The sequence below is a fragment of the Gekko japonicus genome, unplaced genomic scaffold (assembly GCF_001447785.1).
Source record: "Gekko japonicus isolate JY-2015 unplaced genomic scaffold, Gekko_japonicus_V1.1 scaffold495, whole genome shotgun sequence".
Classification (NCBI taxonomy): domain Eukaryota; kingdom Metazoa; phylum Chordata; class Lepidosauria; order Squamata; family Gekkonidae; genus Gekko; species Gekko japonicus.
The window spans coordinates 359,920-373,394 of NW_015160850.1; the positions used below are offsets into that span (position 1 = coordinate 359,920).

A 13,475-nucleotide genomic window follows, 5' to 3' on the forward strand; every position below is an offset into this window, starting at 1 on the left:
CGGTGGGAAGGTAACAGCGTTCCGTGTGCCTTGGTGTTTAGTCATGCTGGCCACATGACCACGGAAACGTCTTCGGACAGCGCTGGCTCTTCGGCTTTGAAACGGAGATGAGCACCGCAACCCTAGAGTCGGACTCGACTGGCTTTCGAGCAAGGGAACCTTTACCTTTACTAGAACAGGTGTCAAGAGTGAAGAAGGGTCACAAATCCTTACAGGGATTCGGCCTGGAGATCTGTGGAGGATTTTGTGGCCGCCACGAGTGTTCCCTCTAAGCTGAGTTACCGTGAGCCAGCTCACCGTTTCTTAGCCTCCGGCTCACCCATTTTTTGTCCTCGCTCAGGAAGGAGGGCTCCAGAGCGAGCTACCTGATGCAGCAGCCCAATGGCTCGCTCACCACTTTAATGCCAGGAGCTCACAAAGTACAATTCTTGCTCACAAGACCCCACAGCTTAGAGGGGGCATTGCCCCCCCACACACTTCGGGACGAAACTCCCCGGGTGCTCTCGGCTTGCGAGCGGAAGGCGGGGGCCGTCTGGAAAGCTGCCCTGGGCGCGACGAATCCGGATTTCTCCCCTCTCGGCGGAGCGAGCGACCGGCGGGCAGCGCTCTCCCCTTCTCGCCGCCGCGTTCGCTCCCCGCGCCCCCTTTCCCGAGCCCCGAACCTTCTTGTGTTTACGCAGAGATATATCAAAGCCTCGCCACCGCCTTTTTATCTTTTTTTTTTTGAATGGCTCCCTCTGGGCTTGGCGGGGGGGGAGGAGGAGAGCGGGGGAGGAGATGGCGAGCTCTCTCTCTCTCTCTCTCTCTCTCTCTCAAATGACCTAAGTGCATTTCTACAGCTGTGCCTGTTTGCGAAAGGATGTGTGCGCGCGCGTGTGACCTGCAATCCGATCCAAATGTTTCCACGTTAATCCGCCTCCTTGGACAGCGGGAGAGGCTGGGCCCCCCCCCCCCCCAACTCCAGCCGAGAATGGCCCCGAATCCAAGCGTCTCCTCGGTTCGATTGCGAAACGCTCCCTGCCTTCGGAGCGCGCAGCTTTCCGCGCGCTTTCTTTCTTTCTTTGGTCGCGGGGGTGGGGCACGGTCAGGGCCGGCTCACTCACTAGGCGAACTAGGCGATCGCCTAGAGCGAGGGCCCTTAGGGGCACCAAACTGCACCCGGCCCCTACTCTGGGAGTTTCTTGATTATTTGTGTTTTTCATTCTTCCTAAAATGCATTTATTTTTGAAAATTGGTGGGCGCAGGGGGGGGCAGAAAGGATCCTCGCCTAGGGTGCAAAATAAGCTGGAGCCGGCCCTGGGCACGGTGGGAGGGCTTCCGGAGTCCTGGACCTCCTGATGGCACCGGGGTTTTGGCCGACGTGTGACCCAGAGGGGTGGACTGCTGGATGGGCCATTGGCCTGACCCAAGATGGCTTCTCTGATGTTGGGATTGGAAAAACACATGGAGCAGAGGTCCTTAGTGAGTGGCTCTTAGCCACAAGGTGTAGATGGAACACTCTGTCTGGGGCAGTGATGCTCTGTCTTCTGGGTCCTCTGGGGGCCACAGAGGGAGGGCTTCTGGAGTCCTGGCCCCGCCGGTGGACCTCCTGACGGCCCCTGGGTTTTGGCCGATTTGTGACCCAGAGGGGTGGACTGCTGGATGGGTCATTGGCCTGACCCAAGATGGCTTCTCTGCTGTTGGGATTGGAAAAACATGGAGCAGAGATCCCTGAGTGGCTCTTACAGGGACACTGTCTGGGGCAGTGATGCTCTGTCTTCTTCTTGGTGCTTGGGGGGCCACAGCAGGAGGGCTTCTGGAGTTCTGGCCCCTCTGGTGGACCTCCTGAGGGCCCCTGGTTTTTGGCCACTGTGTGGCATGAAGTGTTCAGCTGGATGGGGCCATTGGCCTGATCCAACATGGCTTCTCTGATGTTCTTACGATCTGAATTGGTGCTTGGGTTGGAGGGTTTCTGAAGTTTTGGCCGGGCTGATGGACCACCCGAGGGCAGTTGGGTTTTGGCCAATGCTCCCTCTAAGCCGTGTATTGTGAGCAAAAATTCTACTTTGTGAGCTCCTGGCATTAAAGTTGTGAGCGGGTGATTTGGGTACTGCATCAGTGAGTTTGCTCTGGAGCCCTCCTTCCTGAGTGAAGGCAAAAATGTGTGAGCCGGAGGCTACAAAACTGTGAGGTAGCTTGCACTAACTCAGCTTAGAGGGGACAGCCCCTGTGCAACACAGAGTGTTAGACTGGGCAGGCCGTTGGCCTGAGACTCTTATGTTTATTTGACTCATGCAAAGAATACGACATAATGACACCGGCAGCCTTAGGTATTGGAGGAGGGGCTTTTGGTGCAATCTTCTCTCCTCTAGAGGAGACCCTTCGACTGCCAAAGTGGCCTTTTGAATTGCTTTTTGGGCCATGGGGGGGGGACAGGTTGTAAGATCACCTCTGCTCAGAGGGGGACCGGGTGCCGGAAAGGAAGCGGGGGGCCGTGTGCCTCTGATGCCAAAACAAAATTGTAAATGGGGGGGGGGGGGGAAACCGGGGGGGGGGGAAGCAAATCTTTGTAGCCCGGGCTGAGGAGGACAAGAAAAGCCAGACTGGGGGGGGATCTGCTCCTGCAAAGATCCAGAGATGGGAAAATATTTCCACTGCCCTATAGCTCCTGAGCACGTCAAGAGTTTCCACCCTTGGCCACTGTGCCATTTAAGAGCAGGGCTTCCAAGGCACTGGGAAAGGGCATCCAAGCAGGTCCGAGCCAGTGTTCCCTCTAAGCGGAGTTAGTGCGAGCTAGCTCACAGAATTTTAGCCTCCAGCGCACAGATTTTTGTCTTCGCTCAGGAAGGAGGGCTCCAGAGGAAACTTGTTTATGCAGTAGCCAAATCGCTGTCTCACAACTTTAATGCCAGCAGCTCACAAAGTAGAAATCTTGCTCACAAGACTCCACAGCTTAGAGGGAACACTCTCTCTTTCATTCCACCTCTCCCTCCCCCCCCCAAAAAAAGTCTCCTTGTCTGGACAGTCTCATCGGAGAGGCAAACTCCACAGGCCAGTGGAGATCTTTTCCCTCGGGGGAGAAGCGTTGAGGGGGGGGGTAAGGGGTTCCGTTCCCGTTCGAACAGTTGACCTCTATTGTAGCGGCCGCAAACTCCTTCTGGCGGCGCTCTTCGCGGTTGCAAAGCGGGCAGAGTTCGGGACTGGCTCCCCCAAGTCCAGCACGCGGTCCCGGGCTGCCGGCCTGTGGATCCTCCCCGGGAAGGAACTCCGAGCGAACGCCCTGAACCCGCCCCTCTCCTCCCTCCTTCTCTCCCGCGGAAGGTAGCTGAGGACAGCCAAGCTCCGTGCGCCCCGACGGGAGAAGGAAACCCAGTCGAGCTTAAGGAGGAGGAGGGGGGGGACTTCCCTAACGCGACCCGTAGGATCGGGCTACAGGCCTCCGCGCGCTTATTTGGAAATTAGTTGCGCGCGGGAGGCTGCACAGCAAAGGCTTTTCCAGGGGTGGGGGGAATTCAGGCGAAGTTGCAAAAGTCTGGAGGGGGGGAGATTCCAGGGGAACGTGGAAAAATGTGGGGAGCGGATGCAGATGAAGTTGCAAAATTCCGGGGGGGGGGAGATGCAGGTGAAGCGGCAACATTTTGGGGGTTGGGGGCCGGTGTCCCCTCTAAGCTGAGTGAGTGTGAGCTAGCTCCCAGCTCTGTAGCCCCCGACTCACAGATGTTTGCCCTCGCTCGGGAAGGAGGGCTCCAGAGCGAACTCATTGATGCGGCAGCCCAATCGCTCGCTCACCGCTTCGATGCCAAGTAAGCTCACTAGAAGAGTAGACTTTTGGCTCACGAGGCTCCACAGCTTAGAGGGAGCACTGGTGGGGGCGGGATGCAAGTGAAGCTGCAGGATTCGGGGGGGTGGAGCGGTGTCGGGATGGTTGGGGGGTGGGGTGGAAGGGATGCAGGCGAAGTTGCACAAATTCTGGGTCGCCGCAGGTAGAAGTTGCACAAATTCTGGGTCGCCGCAGGTGGAAGTTGCAAAAATTCTGGGTCGCCGCAGGTGGAAGTTGCAAAATTGGGGGGGCGGCGGCTGCATAAGTTGCAAAATTGGGGGGGCGGCGGCTGCATGCCGGTGAAGTTGCAAGGGTCTTCGCCGGAGCAGGTGGATCGCGCCCCGTCCGGGCCACCCTCCCCGTGACCCCCCCCCACGCCAGCCCGCCTTTCTGCCTCCCCCCCTCTTCCCCCGCGTGTTGTTGTGTCTGGATTTGCAAAGTTGTGTCGTCTCGCCTGTTCTGTTTTGTTGCGTTCCCCGCGACCTCCCGCCGCGCCCCTCCTCGGCGCCCCGCTAACGGCTCCCTTCTCTCCTCCCTCCCGCAGAAGACCTGGAGGCGCTCCCGGGCCCGCCGGGCCCCGCTCCCCGACGGCTCCGCTACTTCTTCAACCTCAGCAGCGTGCCGGCCGACGAGGCCATCTCCTCGGCGGAGCTGCGCCTCTTCCGCCAGCGGCTGCCCGACGACGCCGAGGCGGCGGCGGAGGAGGCGTCGGCGCCGGAGCAGGGCTTGCACCGGATCAACGTCTACGAGGTGATGAAGCCCGTCGGGGAGGGCGCGGAGGGGGGCGGCGACCTGGCCACCCGCCTGCTGGACACTCGCCTGGTGCACCCCAACGTCAGCCGCTGGGAGAGCTTCGACGTCAGCCCGGCGGTGGTGCGATGGACGGCGGGCGGGGAGCCCAACCACGGGCTGGCCGTCGAGGTGGTCCCGCTGCACCCCCCGCGGCAGACTGGCCCCGCCGCCGCCGCCCGGCACGTCCGGATCAGCCGCTCCCTACCCCGGGGGGGCCGCCTGGACGCCGCCGCCTGGGCGCGCCTCCGCCCGCTCCTGGTCACCTTCAGCCACGACGGCCGCGGCCAGGCGCCCCTCACCCGCCGCCGCCCCAAGCGCAGCCCCAAGCACGCCCACGGCGGCGGCGGCGCCCACCCGCGGCCGCCCCAAGCGCAGCCCCAAGCACGACCACGGCGGCGGCGGCGCCCACCCGCGGCCGCGCAAGAGCAAGAAGAACTGCCGCCGCCACGCCCTCTACGTGGACTTCAGCGACGTGGGCTGGAACGACTGGATCGTGGCCCCGCCGGGCTACCAGGCCTACTACTGCCAGGGCGACTGCCCCTTCCCCTTGGCCGACCACCTCAACTCCACCAACCACGCCATCGTCCAGACCCTGGTCAACTCCGTCAACGCCACCATCCCCAAGGCCTGCTGCGTCCCCACCGAGCTCAGCGCCATCTCCATGCTCTACCTGGACGAGTACGACAAGGTGGTCCTCAAGAACTACCAGGAGATGGTGGTGGAAGGCTGCGGGTGCCGCTGAGCTGAGCCCTGCTGGGGGAGGCGGAGAACTGTCGCCCCGTCCAACAAGAACTCTCCAAGCGCGCCGGGAAGGGCGCAGTGGGTGGGAACCCCGCGGTGGGCAGGGAGAGGGGAACCAGCGGAGCCCCCCCCCCCAAAAAAACGGGCCGGTTTTCTCCTTGCAAAAGACATGAGGGTGGTGATCATGACGAACTGTCTCTCTCTCTTTCACACACACACGCTCTGCCAGCAGAAGGAATAATTATTATTAAAAAGAGAGGGGGGGGAAAGGAACCAGTCCCTTAATCCGTTCACCTTGACCTTATTTATGACTTAAATGTGCAAATGTTGTGACAATAAGGATCATATATTTTGACAAAAAGTATATTTATAACGACCGTATTAAAAGATGGGGGGAAAAAATGAAATAAAGCGCGTTCGTTGTTTTAAAGGTAAAGGGGATATATTTATTTGATTTAAAAAACGAACCAAAGGTCCTTTTCTTCTTGGACAGCTAGCTCTCTCTCTCTCTCCCACCCCCTCTTCCCCTGAGAGTTTCATAGACCACCCTTCTTCCCCCTCCTATAAAACTGACCTTTCCTTAGAGCACACCTCTTGTGCGCACCCAAATTTTAGCAATTTTATTTAAAACCTGAGTCCCACCATGTTAACCCTTGCTTTGACAGAGCTGCGGTAGCTCAAGTGGTTAAGACGCTGAACTGCAGGCAGTGGAAGGTCAGTAGTTCAGTTCGAGACCCGAGTGTGCCGCAGGACGGAGTGAGCTCCCGTCTCTGATACCAGCTCCTGCCAACCTAGCAGTTCAAAAGCAAGAAATTGCAAGTAGATAAATAGGGACCACTTTGGTGGGAAGGGAACAGCATTATGTGTGCCTCGGTGTTTAGTCACGCCGGCCACATGACCACGGAAACGTCTTTGGACAGCGCTGGCTCTTCGGCCTTGAAACAGAGATGAGCACCGCAACCCTAGAGTCGGATTCGACTGGCTTTCGAGCAAGGGAACCTTCACCTGTGATCTGTCACAGTCCCACTTCTGTGACCTAAGCATTTGTCTGTGTATGTGCCAGTGGGGGTGGGGTGGGGAGAGCCTTCCCATTGATTTGATTTTCTGCTTTGAAATGACCTTGTGCTCACACACAGGCCTCTTCTTGCTCCCAGTTTGGTGCGTGAGCCAGTTTGGTGTAGTGGTTAAGAGTGTGGACGCTAATCTGGGAGAACCGGGTTTGATTCCCCACTCCTCCACTTGCAGCTGCTGGATGACCTTGGGCAAGCCATAGTTCTGTCAGACCTGTTCTCTTAGGAGCAGTTTCTGTCAAGAGCTCTCTCAACCCCGCTTACCTCACAGGGTGTCTGTTGTGGGGAGGGGAAGGGAAAGGAGTTTGTGAGCCGCTCTGAGACACCTTTGGGTAGTAAAGAGCGGGGTATCAATCCAATCTCCTCCTCCTCCTCCTCCTCCTCCTCCTCTTCTTCCTTGCTAAATGTTTTATTTCATTCTTCTATCCACGAGTCAAATCAGGGTGTCTGTTGTGGGAAGGGGAAGGGAAAGGAGTTTGCAAGCCGCTCTGACTCCTTTGGGTAGTGAAGGGTGTGGTATAAATCCAATTTCCTCCTCCTCCTCCTCCTCCTCCTCCTCCTCTTCTTCTTCCTCCTACTCCACATGGTAACAAGCTTGGATGTTTATTGTTTGGGGGGGTGTTGGTGGGAGGGGAGATGTATGCATGCCTGCCTTTTCCTTCCCAAGCACTCCCAAGTGCTAAATTGCCTCAGTGGCAGAGCCTCTGCTTGGCATGTAGAAGGTCCCAGGTTCTACGGCCAGCATCTCCACTCAAAAGGACCAGGCCAGGAGGTGATGCGAAAGACCTCTGCCTGAGACCCTGGAGAGCCACTGCCCATCTGAGTAGACAAGACTGACTTTGATGGACCGAGGGTTTGATTCGGTACAAGGCAGCTTTACGTGTGCTCAAATGCATTTAAGTGCAATTGATTTCGGTGGAGATTATTTTCACATGGCATGGGTGCTCAGACTCTGGAAACTGGTCAACTGGCAACCCGGTCGACTCCGAGTCTACTGGAAGAATATACTTTTCCAGTCCACGTTGAACGCACTTTAGTGATTGCCTGCAAGTGGGTTTTGCTATTTCACACAGGAAAATCCGGTTGCAGAGTGCCTTGGGAGTGCATTATTCAGTACGTGTGAAAGCACTCTAAGACCCACAAACGGGCTCAATCCCATCAGTTCCAGTGGAACTTTCTCCAGAGTAAGTGGCCCGGTGTGCGGGGTGTGTTTATGTCACAGCCTCTCTTTGTTCCATGAAGCAATTCTTGTCTGTCTGATCCATTTGATTATCCCCTGTCTTTCCCCCCAGTGGTGACCAGTGTTTCCTCTAAGCTGAGTTAGTGTGAGCTAGCTCAGTTTTTTTTAGCCTCCAGCTCACACATGTTTGTCTTCGCTCAAAAAGGATGGCTCCACGCAATGTTCCCTCTAAGCTGTGGAGTCTTGTGAGCAAAAATTCTACTTTTCGAGTGACTGGCATGAAAGTCGTGAGTGAGCGATTTGGCTGCTGCATGAATTAGTTTGCTCTGGAGCCCTCCTTCCTGAGCTAAGATGAAAATGTGTGAGCTGGAGGCTAAAAAAACAGTGAGCTGGTTCACACTAAGACCGATTTCACACAAGAGCTGGGCTGTAGTTGCGCCTCCATTTGCCCCGCTTCTATTGGTCAATTTCTCACTCGAGGCCGCGTGGCTGCATTTTGACCTGCGGCTTCGCCCGATTTCCCCCGTGGTTTTGTGATCCTCAAAAAACAGGATCACGAAACTGCGGGGGAAATCGGGCGAAGCCATGGGTCAAAATGCGGCTGCGCTGCTTGTGTGAAATCGGTCTAACTCAGCTTGGAGGGAAGTGTTCCAGAGCAAACTAATTTAGGCAGTAGCCAAATTAATTTAGGCAGTAGCCAAATCACCTGCTCTGCTCACAACTTTAATGCCAGTCGCTCACGAAGTAGGATTTTTGCTCACAAGGCTCCAGAGCTTAGAGGGAGCATTGGTGGTGACCCAAAGCTGCTTACCCTGTTCTCCTTTCCTTTGCTTTACCCAGTCAAGTTACAAGACCCCCAGTGGGTTCAGTGTTGCCTGTCAAGAATGGCAAAAACGCCTGTTCTGGAACAGGTTGGCCCGATGGATTAAAACCTCCAGCCCGGGGATTTCATTTGAGCCAGCCTTGGGACCGACTGGAAGCTCAGCCAGTAGGAATGGCACCCAAGCATGTGCAGAGTTCAGTTTTGTTACCCTCTGGATAACTAGCTTCGCATTCTCCGTCCCCCGTACGTCTGAGGTTTGCGGCCTAAGAGGTTTGCCCTTGCATGGCTTTTCCCTTAAGGACAGTCCTCCGGGGCGTACTGTGGGTGGGTGAATTCCTGCAGGAGTTGTGCGTGTGTGGGTGAAGCGGCACTGAGTTGCAGCTGACACGACAACCCCATGGGGCGTTCAAGTCAAGAGACAGTTCAGAGCGGTGTTGCCTCTAAGCAGAGTTAGCGTGAGCTAGCCCGCAGTTTTTTTAGCCTCCAGCTCACAGATTTGTGTGTCTCCGCTCAGGAAGGAGGGCTCCAGAGCAAACTAATGGATGCAGTCGCCAAATCGCCCGCTCACAACTGAAAACCAGTTTGGTGTAGTGGTTAAGTGTACGGACTCTAATCTGGGAGAACCGGGTTTGATTCAACACTCCTCCTCCACTTGCAGCTGCTGATGTGACCTTGGGTCAGTCACAAGCTCTGGCACAGCTGTTCCTGAAAGAGCAGTTTGTGTCGGAGTTCTCTCAGCCCCACCCACCTCCCAGGGTGTCTGTTGTGGGGAGGGGAAGGGAAAGGAGTTTGTAAGCCCCTCTGAGACTCCAAGTGAAGGGTGGGGTATAAATCCAATCTTCTTCTTCTTCTTCTTCTTCTTCTTCTTCTTCTTCTTCTTCTTCTTCTTCTTCTTCTTCTTCTTCTTCTTCTTCTTCTTCTTCTTCTTCTTCTTCCTCCTCCTCCCCCCCCCACCTGGAAGTCATTCTCTCTCCCCCTCTAGAAACCTGCCACTGCCCATTTCTTTTTCTCACCTTTCCGTCGGTCGGTTTAAGGTGGGAAGAAAACAGATCAGCCAATATCATAATGCCCCTATATAAATCAATGGTGAGACCTCATTTGGAATACTGTGTGCAGTTTTGGTCACCACACCTTAAAAAGGATATTATAGCTTTGGGAAAAGGGCAGAAAAGGGCAACTCGAATGATAAAAGGGTTGGAACACTTTCCCTATGAGGAAAGGTTAAGGCACTTAGGGCTCTTTAGCTTGGAGAAACGACGACTGAGGGGGTGACATGATTGAGGTTTATAAGATTATGCATGGGAAAGAGCAGGTAGAGAAAGATGTCCTTTTCTCCCTTTCTCACAATACAAGAACTCATGGGCACTTCATGAAACTGCTGAGCGGTCGGGTTAGAACAGATAAAAGGAAGTCCTTCTTCACCCAAAGAGTGATTAACACTTGGAATTCACTGCCACAGGAGATGGTGGCGGCTACAAGCATGGACGGCTTCAAAAGGGAATTAGATAAGCATATGGAGCAGAGGTCCATCAGTGGCTATTAGCCACAAGGTATAAATAGGGGCTCTGGGGCAAGTGATGCTCTGTCTTCTTGGTGCTTCAGGGGGGTCAACAGTGGGAGGGGGCTCCTAGTGTCCTGGCCCCACTGGTGGACCTCCTGATGGCACCTGGTATTTCTGGCCGCTGTGTGACACAGAGTGTTGGACTAGATGGGCCTTTGGCCTGATCCAACATTGGCGTCTCTTGTGTTCTTATGTTAAAACACTCTGTGCATGCTCAGAAACATGGCAGGTGACGTCAGGGCTCTGCAGCGGGTCAGTTCCGGCGGAACATTCCTCCTGGGAAAACGAGGCGAGCCCTGCAGATCCGGCCGGAGCACTCCAACTTGGCCGGTTGACTTGCAATCCTGTTTGCAGAGTTTTCATAAAGGGGAGGGGGTGGGGAGAGAGAGAGAGAGAAGTTGCATCTGAAAAGAAGTTCAGAAATAAGCCTGAGGAAGGATAAGGTTGATACCCTGGAGGGTTCCCCCCCCCCCTCTTGTCTCATGTTTTCATTCGAACCCCCTTTTGTGTATAGCCCTCAGGTCCAAACCTATTAACATTTTGGAAGGGGGGGGAGGGGTGATGAGAAAGCCGCTTTTTCTGGCTTCAAAGGTCGCGAAAGCCTTTGAAGATCATATCTGGCAATTGTAATGCCCAAAGAAGCCAGTGGTGGTGGTGGTTGGGGTTGTTTTTTTGAAAGACTTAAAATATGGATTTAGATCAAGATGGGCAGCCCTGTTAGTCTGTCTGCTTGTAGCAGCAGAAAAGAGTAAGCGTCCAGTGTAATGCTCCCTCTAAGCTGTGGAGTCTCGTGAGCAAGAATTCTCCTTTGTGAGCTGCTGGCATTAAAGTCGTGAATGAGCGATTTGGCAGCTGCATACATTGGTTAGCTCTGGATCCATCCTTCCTGACCTAAGACAAAAATGTGTGAGCAGGAGGTTAAGAAACTGAGCTGGCTCACGCTCACTCAGAGGGAACACACACCTCGGAGACTTAACAAGATGTGTGGCAGGGGAGGAGCTTTCTTGAATCAGGGCTCACTTCCTCAGAAATTTTGCCAGTCTCTAAGGCGCTTCTGGACTCTTGCTCTTAAATACGGATTGGGAGGGAAGCAGCTATTGGGGCTTGGTTTCTCAGTGTACATTGGGACCAGGGGACATTTTGTAGAAAAAGAGGTGCAGGAGCTCATTAGCATAGCTCATTAGCATATGCCACACCCCCTGGCGTCACCGGAAGTGTGTCAGAAGGCGACACCCACCACTCAGGCTCCACTGGACTGTTTTGGATTGCTAGCTATTGGGGGGGGGGGAACGGGCAGATCTGTCCTCGCAGAGGAGGGAGAGCCTGTACCCGAATAAGCCTTGGTCTTAAAGGTGCCACTGGACTGCTTTGGATTGCTAGCTATTGGGGGGGGGGGAACGGGCAGATCTGTCCTCGCAGAGGAGGGAGAGCCTGTACCCGAATAAGCCTTGGTCTTAAAGGTGCCACTGGGCTGTTTTGGATTGCTAACTATGGGGAGGGGGAACGTGCAGATTTGTCCTCACGGAGGAGGGAGAGCTTGTGCCTGAATAAACCTTGGTCTTAAAGGTACCACTGGGCTGTTTTGGACCGGGGGGCCGGGGGAAGCTCTGCAACTTACCTGGCTGCTTCTTGCTCTGACTGAGGGCTGCTGGGAGCAGAGCTTGTTGCATCTGACCGCCCCCTGGGCTCTTTACTGCCGGAGCTCCGCTCCTGTGTGCCTCTGCAGGGAATGACCCCTGATTGGGGCGAAAAGTCCCAGCTTCAAGTATAGGCTAACAGGGTCTGAACTTGCTGAGGCTGAGAGAGGAAAAGATCTTGGGGTCATAGTGGAGAGCTCAATGAAAGCGTCCACCCAGGGTGCTGCATCGGTGAAAAGGGGGGGGGGGACATGATAGAGGTTTATAAAATTATGCAGGGGTGGAGAGAGCGGACAAAAGAGAAATTTCTCTCCCTCTCCCAAAAGATGAGAACTTGAGGGCCTCCAGTAAAGCTGATGGGCAGTAGGTTCAGGAGGGACAAAAGGAAAGACCACTTTACATAGAGAGTCATTAAAAAAAGTGAAACTCGCTGCCAGAGAAGACGTGGTGATGGCCACAGGACTAAACGGCTTTAAAAAGGGATTAGATAGATTCATGGAGGATAAATCTATCAACGGCTACTAGCCACGGGGACTGAGGGAAACCTCCACATTCAGAGGCACAAATCCTTTGAATCCCAGAGCCGGGAGGCAACATCAGGGGAAGGCCTCGGCCTCTCTGCCCTGTTGTTGGCCCTCCAGAGGAACTGTCTGGCCCCTGTGTGAGACGGGATGCTAGACTAGATGGACTATAGATGGACTATTGATCTGATTCAGCAGGGCTCTTCTGATGTTCTTATGAAGGCCTTGGCCTCTGTGCCCTGTTGTTGGCCCTCCAGAGGAACTGGCTGGCCACTGTGTGAGACGGGATGCTGGACTAGATGGACCCCTGGTCTGATCCTGCAGGGCTCTTCTGATGTTCTTATGAAGGCCTCGGCCTCTGTGCCCTGTTCTTGGCCCTCCAGAGGAACTGGTTGGCCACTGTGTGAGACGGGATGCTGGACTAGATGGACCCCTGGTCTGATCCTGCAGGGCTCTTCTGATGTTCTTATGAAGGCCTCTGTGCCCTGTGGTTGGCCCTCCAGGGGAACTGGTTGGCCACTGTGTGAGACGGGATGCTGGACTAGATGTACTATTGGTCTGCTGGACTACACGGACCATTGGTCTGATTGATCCTGGCTCTTATGTTCTTATGCCTTGTCCAGGAAAATCAGAAAAGAAAAGGAAGCAACATATTTCCAGGTGGAAAGGATTGTAAATGAGGGCACACTTATTTGAACCTGAGAAGGATGTTTCTGAAAAAGCATGCTCTTTCTTCTTTAGAGAACGGTCCGTCAATGTCCTCTTGAGGGGAAAGGTGGGGTATACATGAAATAAATCAGCAAATGTGAAGGGCAGCGGTATCAGGGCCCAGCCTGAGAGACCCCCTTTTGGGGAATCTCAGGGCAAAATCCACCCTGTGGCTGAGTGCTAGAGCCTCTGCTTGGCATGCAGAAGGTCCCGGGTCCAATCCCCAACATTTCCAGTTTGGTGTCGTGGTTAAGTGCGCGGACTCTAATCAGGGAGAGCCGGGTTTGATTCCCCACTCCTCCACTCTCCCCTGCTGGGTGACCTTGGGCAAGCCGTAGTTCTGATAAGAGCTGTCCTTGAAAAAGAGCAGTTTCTGTCAGAGCTCTCTCAGCCCCACCAACCTCTCAGGGTGTCTGTTGTGGGGAGGGGAAGGGAAAGGGGTTTGTAAGCGGCTCTGAGACTCCGAGTGAAGGGCAGGGTATAAATCCAATCCCTTCTTCTTCTAGAAGGGAAACCACCTTTCTTTGGTTAGTACTCGGATGAGAGACCACCAGGGAAGTCAAGAGTCTCTTCCTTCCTTCCTTCCTTCCTTCCTTCCTTCCTTCCTTCCTTCCTTCCTTCCTTCCTTCCTTCCTTCCTTCCT

At 54.8% G+C, this 13,475-nt stretch overlaps 1 protein-coding gene across 1 annotated transcript in view; it reads left to right on the top strand.

Moving 5' to 3' along the window:
* Nucleotides 1-5,721, top strand: part of BMP4 (bone morphogenetic protein 4) — a 7,991-nt gene extending 2,270 nt beyond the window's left edge. The window contains exons 3-4 of the mRNA XM_015420851.1: nt 4,344-4,921; nt 4,974-5,721. Coding sequence (XP_015276337.1) covers nt 4,344-4,921; nt 4,974-5,333 — 938 coding nt within the window. The 3' untranslated portion in view covers nt 5,334-5,721. The remainder of the gene's footprint in view (nt 1-4,343; nt 4,922-4,973) is intronic.
* The last annotated feature ends 7,754 nt before the right edge of the window (nt 5,722-13,475 follow it).